Source organism: Rattus norvegicus, chromosome 1 (genome assembly GCF_036323735.1).
Source record: "Rattus norvegicus strain BN/NHsdMcwi chromosome 1, GRCr8, whole genome shotgun sequence".
Classification (NCBI taxonomy): domain Eukaryota; kingdom Metazoa; phylum Chordata; class Mammalia; order Rodentia; family Muridae; genus Rattus; species Rattus norvegicus.
The window spans coordinates 212,444,901-212,458,361 of record NC_086019.1 but is presented as its reverse complement, the minus strand read 5'-3'; the positions used below and the strand labels follow the sequence as shown (position 1 = coordinate 212,458,361).

The window sequence follows — 13,461 nt, the reverse complement described above, 5'->3', positions numbered from 1 at the left end:
ACCTCCCCCCTTCCCCTTGTCTGGCCTGGCTGGCGGCGCTGGCTCTGGGCCTCAGACACTCTGGAATCGCCAAGGTCTGAGCTCAGGGCCTGGCCCCCTTCCCAGGCTAACAGCCGGAGAAGGGGAGTACTACTTACTTGAGTGCTCAGGGGGCTGGGGAGAAGCACAGCAGGGCCCTGGGGCAGGGGTGGACAGGGGCTGGGGAAGGGTCTTGAATTTACTTAAGGCTGGAGAAGAGCTAGGCTTCCTCACTGGTCTGAAAGAGAGGTTGTGGTGAACATGCCAGGAAGCCCCAGGATCCAGTGTCTGACTCAAAAAACTTATTAGGGCTAAGGGTGTCCAGGGTCAGGACCATGCCAAGTCTGGTTCATGCCAGAACCTCTCCTTGGGGAATCAGGGGTGGTAATCTGATGGGAAGAGGGGGCTGGGCTTGGCTTTAGGCACACCTTTCCAAAGAGCTAATGGTTTTTACTTTAAGGCTGAGTTTATTTGGGTAGATTTGGAGGGACTGAGGGAGGCCATTTGATGAGTTCTGCTTGAATTACTCAGTAGAGCAGGGGCCGTTCAGCACTACCTACTGCAGCAATTCTGGGAGGGGGCGACCTCTGTGTCCCTTGATGGAGAATCTAGGAGGACCTGTGAGGGGGGCCACTCCCCCCTGCTCTGGCAGGAGGGATGCTGAACGGTTTACATTCATTTTTCCCTTTGAACTCATGTAAACCTGACCCTGCCCTGCCCAGAGTAGCCCATGGCTCACCCTGGAGCACAGCACAGTCAAATAGTCCACGCTTGGAATCTCGATCTCTTCAAGCCTTGGATTTCTTGACCATGAAATGAGATCTAGTCACCGAAATCTGAAACGGGGCAAAAGCAGTGGTGGGCTGTTGGGGGTCCAGGATAGCTTCTTTCAAACAGGCTTTTCCATCGGATACTGAAGGGAAGTAATGAGGGGAGCCTTAGGGAATGCTGGGAAGCCGAGAAAGGTGAAAAAGCTGCAAAGAGTCATTCAGAGGAACCAGTGCAGGGGAAAAAACCCTCTGTCCTTTCCAAGTCAGAGGACGAGCCAGGAGAGCGACAGCTGGGGAGAGGAGAGGGTGGTGCAGCTGGGGGCTGAGAGCAGGTAAGTTACTGTGAGGAATTTCAGATCAGCAGGCACTGTGTCAGGGCAGGTGAGGAGCTGCCCACCTCACCTCTGGGGAGAGATTTAGGGCTGTGGAATGTAGCAGCATTGTGAAGTAGGTGATATGGGAGAAGAGGTGATATGAATAGGTCTTAGGGTTTGGCCTCATCCCCTGGCTGGGTGAGAGAAAAAGAGAGGAGAGGGAATCACTATGGAAGTCCCCTTCAAGTCTTCTGAGCAGAGCCTAGGACAGACTGGGACATAGGCTCATTCCTCAGCACCTAGAGAACAGCTACACTGTAGGTGTAGGAAAGGTGACTCACTTGGTTAGAGAAAAGGACCCATAGAAACAGGTAAGTCACCATTCCTGCGCACTAGGGAGGAGAGTCATCCCAGAGTCCCAGAAAGGGCATTGGAATGACATGAAAGGAACTTGGTGTGGAAACACCAAAAGGAATTTTCTAGAAGTATATGATCAGCAGCGCATGATGCTGTGAGGGGGAGTGGAGACAACACTTGTCCTGGGCTGCTGCAGGGACTCAGGGACAGGAAGGAGCAATGAGACCAACTTAGACCGTCTGGCAGCGACGGTCCCCAGACGTGATCTCTGGTAGACAACTTAGGCTCTCAGGGCCTTAGCAAGAAGTGGCTGGTACCCCTCAGGTTGGTTTGTGAAGCAGGGTGGAGGGACTATCTGGGAAAGACACCCTAATATCAGAGGGAAGACCTTATCACCATTGAGGAGACTAGGAGAAGGGCTAACTGAAGAGAACCCTGGAGCTGAAGCTGTATGGAGGGCAAGCAACCTTCAGACAACTGTGGGCCATTGACAGATCCCTTAGGCTCCTGAGCCTCTGTAGTTCATCAGAAAGGAGCCCAAACATGGATTCTATCTCTAATCTCCTCCTGTTTCCCATTTTTGCTGGTCCGGGCGGTGCGGTAGTGTGACCCTGTACTGTGCAGCAGGGAGGTGAAGTGGATCTGCAGGGTAAACTGAGGCAGTTGAGCACACAGTGTCTGTGACTGCCTTTTCTAGCCTCCTCACCATCCAGAGCCATCTTCCTAGAAGGCAAATTCTCCAGTAAGGCGAAGGAGACCGTGGCCATTGCAGACCATCAAGGCGCGTCGTCCCTAACCACCGTCCCTCCCCTGGCGTGCTCTCTCACTTGCTGTCAGAGCCGTCTTTTATTCATTTTGTGTGTATATGTCTGTGTACTTCTTCTTTTTTTTTTTTTTTTTTGGTTCTTTTTTTTTTGGAGCTGGGGACCGAACCCAGGGCCTTGCGCTTCCTAGGCAAGCGCTCTACCACTGAGCTAAATCCCCAACCCCGTCTGTGTACTTCTGTATATGTGGGGGACCTGTGTGTGGGGTATGTGTGTATTCATTCAGTGGAGACCAGAGATCAATTTCAGGTGTTTGTTTTTGTTTAGAAATACTTCTCTCAGGGACTGGAGACGTGGCACAGAAGTTAAGAGCCCCTAGTTCAATTTTCGGCACCCACACCACGGCTCACAGCTGTTTCTAACTTCAGTCCCGAATGATCCATTTCTGGTCTCTGTGGGCGCTGCATGCATGTAGTGCACAGACATACTTGGAAATAAAATACTAATACACATAAAAATATTTTTAAACATTTATTTTGAGAGCTGGGCATGGTGGTATTTGCCTTTAATCCCAGCACTCAGGAGGCAGAGGCAGGCAGACCTCTATGAGTTTGAGGCCAGAGCAAGTCCACGCCTGAGTGTGGTCTACAGAGCAAGTTCCAGGACAGCGAAGGCTATTACACCAGAAACCGTGTCTCAAAATAAACAAACAATTTTGAGACAGAGTCTCATTAGGTAGTCCTGGCTGGTCTTGAACTCATAGAGCTCCACCTGCCTCTGCCTTCCAAGTGCTCCGGTTAAAGGCACAGAACTTCATGCTTTGGTATGTTTAGTGTGTGCATGTGGTGTGTGCAAGTTTGTCTGTGCACTATGTGCACACCTGGAACTTTCAGAGACCAGAGAGGTTATTGGATCTCCTGAACCCCAGGTACTACAGATGGTTGTGAGTTGCTGGGTGGGTGCCAGGAATCGAACCTGGGTCATCTGCAAGAGAAGCAAGTGCCCTTCCCCCACCCCTATTTTTTTGAGATAGGGTTTGTGTAGTTTTGTCTGTTCTTGAGATCTGTCTGCATCCACCTCCTGAGGACTGAGACTAAAGGTGTGTGCCACCAGCGCCCAACTACCTCCTGTTTTAGACAGAATCTCTGCCCTCGAACTCCAGGTGTAGCTGAGGATGGCGACTCTCTGACTTCTGCCTCCACAGGGCTGGCCTTACACAGCAGGTTTCTGCAGCGCTGGTAGGCGAGAGTTCCATCCCCAGCTCAGAAACCTTCTCCTGCTCTGTTCGTGTGTTTATGGTCCGTCTCACTCACCTCTCAGGAAGGCACAGTTGTATCTCCAGATCCCAGACAATGGTAGACGATAAGGAGTGCTGCTGTTTATTATTGATTCCATCAAGAGTGGCAAGAATCTGTCATTACAATGTTTACACGGTGATGTCATCTCATCCATTCAGTGACATTGCACAGGGGAGTCCAAAGCTCTGAGAAGTGAAACAATTCCACTCAGGTTCCCCAGTGAGTTAGCTGCAGGGACCAAACCGGACCCGTCCACAGCCTGCCTGATGTTAAGGCTGTGCGCGCTCCTAACATGAGGAGTGAGGTTGGAGACCCCACAAACGTCCTCAAAGTAGGTGAGGGGTTAACAAAACAAAAAAGAACAGAGTCCAGACTCAGAGGATGTATGACTCGCTCAACTCCTTGGGGCTCAGAGAAGGCAACTGCCTAGGGCCACACAGCCTGTCAATGGTGCAGACATGACTTGGTGTGGAGGCTCCTCATGCCACAAAAGGAACTGGCTCGAGAGAGGTCATGACAGGTGAGTCTAAGGAGAAAGTACAGCACGGAAGTTGCATCATTACCTAGCTGCACTGTGGGCCAGGTTTCAGTTTTTTTGAGACTGAGTTTCTCTGTGTAGCCCTGGCTGTCCTGAAACTCACTCTGTAGACCAGGCTGGCCATGGACTCAAAGATCTGCCTGGCTCTGCCCCCTGAGTGCTGGGATTAAAGGTGTCTGCCAACATTGCCCAGCACTTCCTCAGTTTAAAAAAAAAGATTTATTTATTATATATAAGTACACCGTAGCTGTCATCAGACACACCAGAAGAGGGCATCAGATCCCATTACAGATGGTTTCGAGCCACCATGTGGTTGCTGGGAATTGAACTCAGGACCTCTGGAAGAGCAGTCAGTGCTCTTAACCACTGAGCCATCTCTCCAGCCCACTTCCTCCGTTTTCAACAGGGACCAACACGTTTATATTTATAAAATCCTCTGTTAATATTCATGTGAGACAGAGCTGGGTGTGAGTTAGTTCTTTGCATTTTTACCTGGGTCTAGGAGCTACACAGAGCTTCGTATCTGGATCTAGGAGTTACACGGAGCTTCGTGGTCTTTGGACCAGTCAACAGGACTGGCTCTGTCTCTGCTAAGCTTCCAGACTGTCAGGAAAGACTCAGTTCTGGGATGGTGTGTGGGTGAGAGGGTCTCATTATGTAGCCCTGGCTGTCCTGGAACTCAGTAAGTAGACCAGGCTAGTCCCCCTACCTGGGCTTTCTGTGTGCTGGATTAAAGGCATGTGCCATCACTCCAGGCTGCTCATCAAGTCTAGAGAGAAGGGATGATGCCACAGAGACCTGTGGGGAGACAACTACACCCTGAAGGTCTCTCTCCAAAGACTGAATGTCTCTGCCACTCGGTTGGTGATGGGCTTTGGTAATGCTAGGGTCTAACCTAGGCTCTGGAACATAACAGGAAGCAGGCTACCACTGAGTCACATTCCCAGCCCGTTTGTATATTCTAAGTTAGTGTTACAATGTATCTGACTGGCTTTGAACTCAAAGCAGTCCTCCTGCCTTAGCCTTCTGAATGCTGTGTTTGCCATGCATGTAGCCAGGGCTAGCTCAGCTGTGACACTGTGGCTCCTAAGATGATGAGCGCTGACAGGGTTTGATGAAGTTCAATAAACTTCCCTTCACACTCCCACCCTTCCTGGGGATTGGACCCAGAGCCTCAGCATCCTGGGCGAGTGCTCTACAGCTGAGCCACATCCCCAGCCCTCTCCACCACTTGATGCGTCAGAGTCTCTGCCACTGGACTCCTCTCGTTCTTCACAGGCAGGAACTGGTGAGAACAGACTCAGAGGAGCATCGCTTGCCAGGATGGAGGGACCGCCCCAGCTGGGTGACCATGGCAATATATCTGTTCCAAGTCTCGGTTTCCTTATTTTTTAAAAAGATTTATTTAGGGGTTGGGGATTTTTTCTTTCTTTTTTTTTTCCTTCGGAGCTGGGGACCGAACCCAGGGCCTTGTGCTTGCTAGGCAAGCGCTCTACCACTGAGCTAAATCCCCAACCCAGGGTTTGGTCCCCAGCTCCGAGAAAAAAAAAAAAGATTTATTTATTTATATATATAAGTACAGTATAGCTGTCTTCAGACACACCAGAAGAGGGCATCATATCCCAATACAGATGGTTGTGAGCCACCATGTGGGTACTGGGATTTGAACTCAGGACCTCTGGAAGAGCAGCCAGTGCTCTTCACTGCTGAGTCATCTCTCCAGCCCTTAGTTTCCTTACTTAAAACATTGGAATGAAGGCATGACCTAACTTAGTATCATCCAGAGAATTAACCAAGATGAATCTCTGAGTTTGAGGCCAACCTGGTTTACATACCAGGATCTATGCCAGCCAGTGTTATGTAGTAAAACCTGTCATAAAATGAATATGAATACAGAGCTGAAGAGATGGCTCAGCAGTTAAAAGTGTTTGCTGCTCTGCCAGAGGTCCTTTGTTCTGTTCCCAGCACCCACATGGTGGTTCTCAAACATCTGTAACTGCAGTGCCAGGGGGGCTGATGCCCTCTTCTGGCCTCCATGGGCACCAAGCGCTCATATAGTGTACAGACATGCATTCATGCAAAATACACATAAAATAAAAATAAACAAAAACAATTGCAAAGACTGTCCTGATCCACAGAGGGCCTAGAGAACCTATCAACCACAGCATTGGACGGTGACTTGGAGCTGATCCAATGACTCTTTTATGGAAAACTGCTGTTTCTCAGCTCCCTGGAAGATTTCTTAGAATAGCAGCCAATCATCTATCTAGTGATGAACAACAGACCCAAAAGTTAGGTAAATCTATTGAATTTCTGACAATTTTAGGGGCAGTTGGTAAGGAAGGATCCAGGGGTTAGGGAGAAGAGCTCATTGATGTCTTTCTTTACAAACCACTTAAGGTATGGGGCATCCCTTCTTGGTGACAAGGGTGTTGCTTCCCCTGCTCTCTCACAAAACACATGAATTCCTTTCTTTTTCTCCTTGAAACAGTGTCTTACTATGTAGCCCAGGCTAGCCTGGAACTCACAGAGTTGATCAGACTAGCTTTAAACTCATAGCCATCCATCTTCCTCTGACTCATCTATCCCACCTTTAACCCAAGCACCCCCACCCTAGACATTTCAACTGGGAGAGTCAGGTAGGAGAGGAATAAGGGTGTTTTTATTAGACTCCCCACAGTTGAGGGACTCAGACAGTAGAGTATAAAACAGCCCAGCTGTTGGGGATTTAGCTCAGCGGTAGAGCGCTTGCCTAGCACGCGCAAGGCCCTGGGTTCGGTCCCCAGCTCCGAAAACAAACAAACAAACAAACAAAAAAAAACAAAACAGCCCAGCTGTTATACTCAGGGTCCAGAACCCAGGTTGGACCAGCAAATGAGTCCTATGATCTGGATTAGCACTAGGCTCCAACCTCCTAGGCTCTCATTTGATTCCACCAGAGACTGGCCATGGACCACACTGTCAGTGTGAAGTGTCATGTCCTGGAATGGTGAGTGTGAAGCCTGGAATCTTCCAAATTGTTCCAGCTCAGTCTACACACTTCTCAGTTCGATTACTACAGAGGCGTCCTTTCCTTGGGACAGTCAAACACTCGGTGAGGCCGCTTCACTGTTATGAGTGCTCTGTGTGCACATACAGTGCATGTCAGAAGAGGGCATCAGATCCCATTATAAATGCTTATGAGTGGCCATGTGGTTGCTAGAAGCAAGGACCAGAGGTCCTTGAACTCAGGACCTCTGGAAGAGCAGCCAGTACTCCTAACCACTGAGTCATCTCTCCAACCCCCAGAAATCTTTTTGAGTTGATTTGAGGAAGTCATTTCAGCCCTCAGCAATACAGTACCACAGAGCGATGGCAGGCTGAATGCCCAGGCTGTCAGCTATTGTTGAGTCAATCTTGGAGACAAAAAGCCTGTCACCGTTAGCTGTAAAGGGTATGCTCAATGACAGATTCATCTCAAGAACTACAGAGGTATCATTAGAACTGGCAAACTGTGCTGAGATAAAACCACTCCACCCCAGTACTGTGAGTGAGCACTACAGCCTGTCAATGGGAACCTGATGCTACTGTGCCTTTAATATTTCTGGAGTGAGCAGGGGCAATGCAAGGCATACTATGGCTCCCTCATCACAACATCAACATCTGGGAAGTGTCGAAGCTGGACTTGTGGTGGCCTGGGCACCAGCGGCTTAGTATATTTTGTGTTCACACTGGGGTAGTTGATGTTTTCCATTTGCTACGGTGACAGATCAGGCAGAAATGCAGACAATCCCAGAAGAGCCAACAACCGTGAATTAAGATCAGAAGCCCCAGGCAGCCTCCTCCGAGAATGAGCATCTACTTAAGTGAGTCACAGTTCCTGGGTAGCGAAAGACACTGTTGTCTAGAGCCATAAGTTGTTTGAAGGGCGCTGCTATTGACATTCTCTACTTCACACTGAGAAACTGTACGACTCAGATACTACACTGTTTTTGTTCTCACGGAAATCCACCTGCCTCTGCCTCCTGAGTGACCGGATTGAAGGCATGTGCTGCCATGCCTAGCTATATCTATTTTTGTGTTCGTGTCTGTTTGTGTATGTTTTGCTGCATGCAAACCTGTACACCATGTGCATGTCTGATGCCCTTGGAGCTCAGAAGACGGTGTGTGACCCCTGTGTGATCCCTAGGAACTGCAGTTGTGCGTGGTTGTGGGATATCCTGTGAATCTGGGCACCAAAGCCATGTCCTCTGCAAGAGCCATTAGTGCTCTTAAACTGAGACATCTTTCTACCGCCGTTCTTCCTCCTCCTCCTATTTATTTTATTATATGAGTACACTGTTGCTGTCTTCAGACACACAAGAAGAGGGCATCAGATCTCTTTACAGATGGTTGTGAGCCACCATGTGGTTGCTGGGAATTGAACTCAGGACCTCTGGAAGAGCAGTCAGTGCTCTTAACCACTGAACCATCTCTCCAGCCCTTCTTCTTCATTTAATTACTTGTTGTTCTTGTAAAGAACCCAGGATTATGAGGAGCACTGGTAATTTACTTGTAACCCACTCAAACACGATTATAAGCCATTTCACTAGCAGGCCCTATAGTCATCGGAGAGGAGGAAACTTTGATTGAGAAAATGCCTCCTTAAGACTCAGTGGATCCTCCTGTAGAGCATTTTCTAATCAGTGATCAATGTGGGAGGGCAAAGCCCATTTTAGGTAGGGTCATTCTTGGGTTCTGTAACAAAGCAGGCTGAGCGAGCTATGAGGAACAAGCCAGTAAGCAGCACCCCTCCATGGCCTCTGCATCAGCTCCCGCCAGGTTCCTGCCCTGCTTGAGTTCCAGGCCTCACTGCTTTTGATGAACATGTTACATGGAACTGTGAGTGAAATAAACCTTTTCCTCCCCAAATTATTTTTGGTCATGGTGTTACCTCGGCAATAGCCATAACTAAGACAGCAGGCTTTACATCAGTTCTAGGCATTGGTAGAAGGTGTACAGACGACATCCAGCATGCAGACAGGGTGTTGAAATAAGCAGAAAACGACCACAGTCCCCTGTGTAGCCAGCCTGATCCAAAAAGACCTAAAGAGTTTCTGCGCCCTCGCAGAGAACTTTTTTTTTTTCTTTTTTTTTTTTTCGGAGCTAGGGACCGAACCCAGAGCCTTGCGCTTCCTAGGCAAGCGCTCTACCACTGAGCTAAATCCCCAACCCCCGCAGAGAACTTTTTATTGCAGTGACTTTTGGGCAGATGTCATTCATGGTCCCGCCTGCCTCCTGCTCCACCTGTGTGGAAAGACAACCCCGAGGGAATCGGGTATCTATCTCAACAGACCAAAGGTCCACTCCATCTGCAACAAGTAGAAATAGAGACTCTGAAAAGCCACACCCAAGTACTGAAGTGTTACCAGGGAGACGGCGGTACCCATGGATAATTCTGGCTAATAGCCGAGCGTGTAGGTCAGGGTCAAACGTGCAGCCGACACGCCCCTCTTTGAGTAAAGCGCCAGGAAGACCATGTAAACGTCACTTCCGCCTTCAGTTTGCTACATGAGGGAGGCGGAGCCGCAGTGGGGGCGCGCCTTATTTGCATCATTTCCGGTGAGCCCAGCAGTGACCACGGCAACATGGCCTTGAACGGTGCAGGTGAGCGCTCGGGTTGTTTGGGCACTAGCCGTGGGATGTGGGAGGCGGTTCCCTCCATTTCCTTGGATCTGTCTCCCCTAGATGTCGATGATTTCACCTGGGAGCCTCCGACTGAAGCTGAGACGAAGGTGCTGCAGGCGCGACGGGAGCGGCAGGATCGCATCTCTCGTCTCATGGGCGACTACCTGCTCCGTGGTTACCGCATGCTAGGCGACACGTGCGCGGACTGCGGGGTGAGGCGAGTGATGAGGCTGAGGCTGCGGACTAGGCCGCAAGACCTTTTCTCAGCGCTCTCTTCTGTGGACCCTGTCTCTCAGGCTCACCTGTGTCCATGTACTTTCTGGTTCCCAGACGATCCTCCTCCAAGATAAACAGCGGAAAATCTACTGCGTGGCTTGTCAGGAGCTCGACTCAGACGTGGATAAAGATAACCCGGGTGAGGGGCCGAACGTGCACTATGGGGAGAGGAACGTGGTGATAGTTCCCCAGGAACAGTGAGCCTGGGAGGTGACAGTGGAAATTTCTGCGTGAAGGGGCATTAAGGTGCCTTCTCATTTCAGTCCTAGAGAGGAGATTCATTCAAGAAAAACAATCAGCCTTTTGTTTCTGACACCGTGGCAAGAATCCGAGCCAAATTAGCCATCCCCACGTGTAGAATGGATGTGCAACACGGGTACTTGTGCATGTCGTGGTGCAAGCACTTTACTACCGAAGTACAGATCCCAGTTTAAAGGCACAGACTTAATGCATAAATGAGGCTAAGGCAACTGTGGAGTAGCTGGTTCTCGAGTGTAAAACAGTGGGGCAGTGTTTGGCAATCATGTGTGAGGAGAAAGAAGAGTAGAGACTAGATGGATTGGCCTACACAAAAAAACACCAGACACACAGGGGGATCAGTACAGAGCAAAGGGCTCAGGGGAGCGATGGATCTGGCATCCTGACTATTCCACTTATTTTCTTGTTTTAGCTCTGAATGCACAGGCAGCCCTCTCTCAAGCTCGGGAACACCAGCTGGCCTCTACTACAGAGCCTGCCTCCAGCTCTCGGCCCCCATCCCAGCCACCAGTACCCCGTCCAGAGCACTGTGAGGGAGCTGCAGCAGGGCTCAAGGCAGCCCAGGGGCCTCCTCTTCCTGCTGCACCTCCAAATGCAGACGTGGTGGCTTCCACACAGACAGCCCTCCTACAGAAGCTAACCTGGGCGTCAGTCGAGCTGGGCTCTAGCGCTTCCTTGGAGACTAGTATCCAACTTTGTGGGCTTATCAGGGCTTGTGCTGAGGCCCTGGGCAGCCTGAAGCAGCTGGAGCACTGAGGCCTCTACCCTCACCCCTGTTCCCCCTGAGAAAAACCCTCTAGAAAAACAGCTTTTCCTCCGTGTGGTCTGTTCCTTTCTTGCCTCTGAGTGTGCATGCAAGCCCAGCTCTGCTCGACGTTTTTTCTTATTTTTGGTATCTCACCTTTCCATGGTCTTTTTCTACCTGAATGGAGAGGTTCTACATTCAGGACAAGATGTAAATGATAGGGATAAATGACACCTTATTTTAAGGAGTGACCTCAGTCCCCTCAAAAGTTGGGTCACTATCATTGTCTCTGATCCTATACCCCCTTCATCCACCTTTTGGACCTGATTGCCATTTGAAGTTTAGTCCCCTTGGTGGTTTCCTTTCCTTCCTTTGACCATTCTGATTCCATCATCTTGCTCCAGCTTATGGCCATTGCCATCTTGACAAATTGTGGGGAGGGCAATGGTGCACTTTAAGAGCCAGGCACAGTCTTACTGCAGACTCCAGCCTCCTGCATCCCCATGCTTTTAGAATTGTTCCCTTGGGAGAAGAATAGTGTAGAACAAACATTGTGTAGGAATGAGGCAGCAAAAAGAGTCGGCCTCACTCCTTCTATCCAGTTCCTTGATGGGTTTTCCGGCTCCAGGGTCATCTCCGCGTTAAGTGTGGCTCCGCCCATGCAGAGGGGTGGAGCATAGGCGGAGTCGGAGGAGTCTGGGACGGAACAAAGCCCGGCCTGCGGGCGGCGGCTGGGCTCTCTCCGGAGGCCGGGCCACAGAGAGCGGGTCCTCTGGGCAGCAGTCCGCAGCAAACGTAGGAGGGGTGGAGGCGGCATCGCGGTCCGCGCGGTCTGGCTATGAACGGGCTGCCCTCAACTGAGGCGCCCGGTGGCGCGGGCTGCGCTCTGGCTGGGCTCCCGCCGCTACCGCGCGGCCTCAGCGGCCTTCTTAACGCTAGTGGTGGCTCGTGGAGGGAGCTAGAGCGTGTCTACAGCCAACGGAGCCGCATCCACGACGAGCTGAGTCGTGCCGCCCGCGCCCCGGATGGTCCTCGCCACGCCGCGGGCTCTGCCAATTTAGGCTCTGCAGCGGGCCCGCGCCGCCCGGTTAACCTCGACTCTGCACTGGCCGCGCTGCGCAAGGAAATGGTGAGTAGGTGGGCGCCCCGCCAGAGTAGTGGCTCTGAAGAAAGGGCAGAGATAAGTCAGGGACCCGTTCCTCACCTCAGGTTCAGCAGGAAGCGTCGGGTCACGGGGTTTTAGCTCTGATAGTAATGTTTAGCAATTGTTGCATTTTAAAAAACTTGCCTGATTTCATCCTGCTGGACAATGTTACCCCTTTGTATAAATGAGGGCCAAGGACTGACTGAAAGGTTTTACAGTTGGCAAATACCATCTGTTCTCAGAACTTTCACTTAGAAGGTGCAGGAAGATTGGATAGAGTTGTCGCCCACGGCGGGAATTTTGGGGGTGGCCTGGAACCCCAACTCCAGCCCACTGTCAGTTGTCCGCAGGTGGGTCTGCGACAGCTGGATATGTCCCTGCTGTGCCAGCTGTGGGGCCTGTATGAGTCGATCCAGGACTACAAGCATCTGTGCCAAGACCTGAGCTTGTGCCAGGACCTGTCATCCTCTCTGCACTCCGACAGCTCCTACCCACCCGATGCCGGCCTGTCTGATGACGATGAGCCTCCTGATGCCAGCCTGCCCCCAGACCCTCCACCCCTCACCGTGCCCCAGACTCACAATGCCCGTGACCAGTGGTTGCAGGATGCCTTCCAAATCAGCCTTTGAAAAGCTGAGGTGGATTGGAATGCACCCACACAAAAGGCTCAAAACTTGCCCTTCAGCAAGTCCTTAGTCGACAGTGCCTGCTCTTTTACCGGTACCACCTCACCTCACTTCAGGAGGGCAAGGCATTATACCCATCAGGCAAAGCGGTCAAGATTGCAGCCTCTACCCGGTGTACTGGGCTAACACTTCTCCCACATGTGTGCACCCTAGCTTGGCCAGCCCTTAGTCTGACCGTGGGGCCCAAAGCGTCTTGCACTCCCGTTTGCATCTCTGGGACTGGGATGAGTGCCTAGCTTCCATCTCTTTGTCGTCTTTTGCTGCCTCTTGCAGCTACTGGCTCAGGGGCATCACTACCTGTGGCCCCAGGATTTCACTGCCTGGGACAAGGGCTCCAGAACCCACCTCTGTAGCCACCCACGACCAGAAAGGCTAAGGTCTTTATGCTGGATATTTAAGTTTAGCGGTCAGTTCCTGGACAGGGAAATAAACAATTTCAGCATTGTATTGTGATTGCTTGGTTAATTGGTACTGACTGGGTTGGGGATAGTTTTCTGGCAAGGGTAGTCCGCATTCTGCCTGCAGGTGGCGTCCAAAACCCCCTAACGAAAGGCTTAGCGGGCGCGGGATGCGAATTTTCCCTCTTGTGGGCAAGACTGGAAGCATTCCAGTCTGCCGGAGCCTGACCCTGCAGCAATATGAAGGCG

General features: G+C 51.0%; 2 protein-coding genes across 4 annotated transcripts; both read left to right on the top strand.

Annotated features, from left to right (window-relative positions):
* Positions 1 to 9,568: 9,568 nt before the first annotated feature.
* Znrd2 (zinc ribbon domain containing 2) lies at positions 9,569 to 11,352 on the top strand. 2 transcript variants are annotated; one of them, NM_001109537.2, is made up of 4 exons: positions 9,569 to 9,684; positions 9,766 to 9,917; positions 10,036 to 10,120; positions 10,652 to 11,352. In NM_001109537.2, exons 1-4 carry the CDS (start codon positions 9,666 to 9,668, stop codon positions 10,993 to 10,995), a joined length of 600 nt encoding a protein of 199 aa, NP_001103007.1. In that variant the 5' UTR covers positions 9,569 to 9,665; the 3' UTR covers positions 10,996 to 11,352. The 2 variants fall into 2 exon arrangements, with proteins under 2 accessions (NP_001103007.1, XP_063130678.1); XM_063274608.1 differs by having other exon boundaries at positions 9,586 to 9,684; positions 10,245 to 10,742.
* Fam89b (family with sequence similarity 89, member B) lies at positions 11,198 to 13,261 on the top strand. Of its 2 annotated transcripts, none has more exons than XM_039079618.2 (2): positions 11,198 to 12,113; positions 12,469 to 13,261. In XM_039079618.2, exons 1-2 carry the CDS (start codon positions 11,823 to 11,825, stop codon positions 12,532 to 12,534), a joined length of 357 nt encoding a protein of 118 aa, XP_038935546.1. In that variant the 5' UTR covers positions 11,198 to 11,822; the 3' UTR covers positions 12,535 to 13,261. The 2 variants fall into 2 exon arrangements, with proteins under 2 accessions (XP_038935546.1, NP_001015013.1); NM_001015013.1 differs by having other exon boundaries at positions 11,706 to 12,113; positions 12,479 to 13,261.
* The last annotated feature ends 200 nt before the right edge of the window (positions 13,262 to 13,461 follow it).

What these genes read in the sequence shown, in the direction of transcription:
- Fam89b (NM_001015013.1), top strand. Translation starts at nt 11,823, where the DNA reads ATGAACGGGCTGCCCTCAACTGAGGCGCCCGGTGGCGCGGGCTGCGCT. An exon ending in CCGCGCTGCGCAAGGAAATG is followed by an intron (nt 12,114 to 12,478) that starts GTGAGTAGGTGG and finishes AGTTGTCCGCAG; the next exon opens with GTGGGTCTGCGACAGCTGGA.
- Znrd2 (NM_001109537.2), top strand. An exon ending in ACACGTGCGCGGACTGCGGG is followed by an intron (nt 9,918 to 10,035) that starts GTGAGGCGAGTG and finishes TCTGGTTCCCAG; the next exon opens with ACGATCCTCCTCCAAGATAA. An exon ending in CGTGGATAAAGATAACCCGG is followed by an intron (nt 10,121 to 10,651) that starts GTGAGGGGCCGA and finishes TTCTTGTTTTAG; the next exon opens with CTCTGAATGCACAGGCAGCC.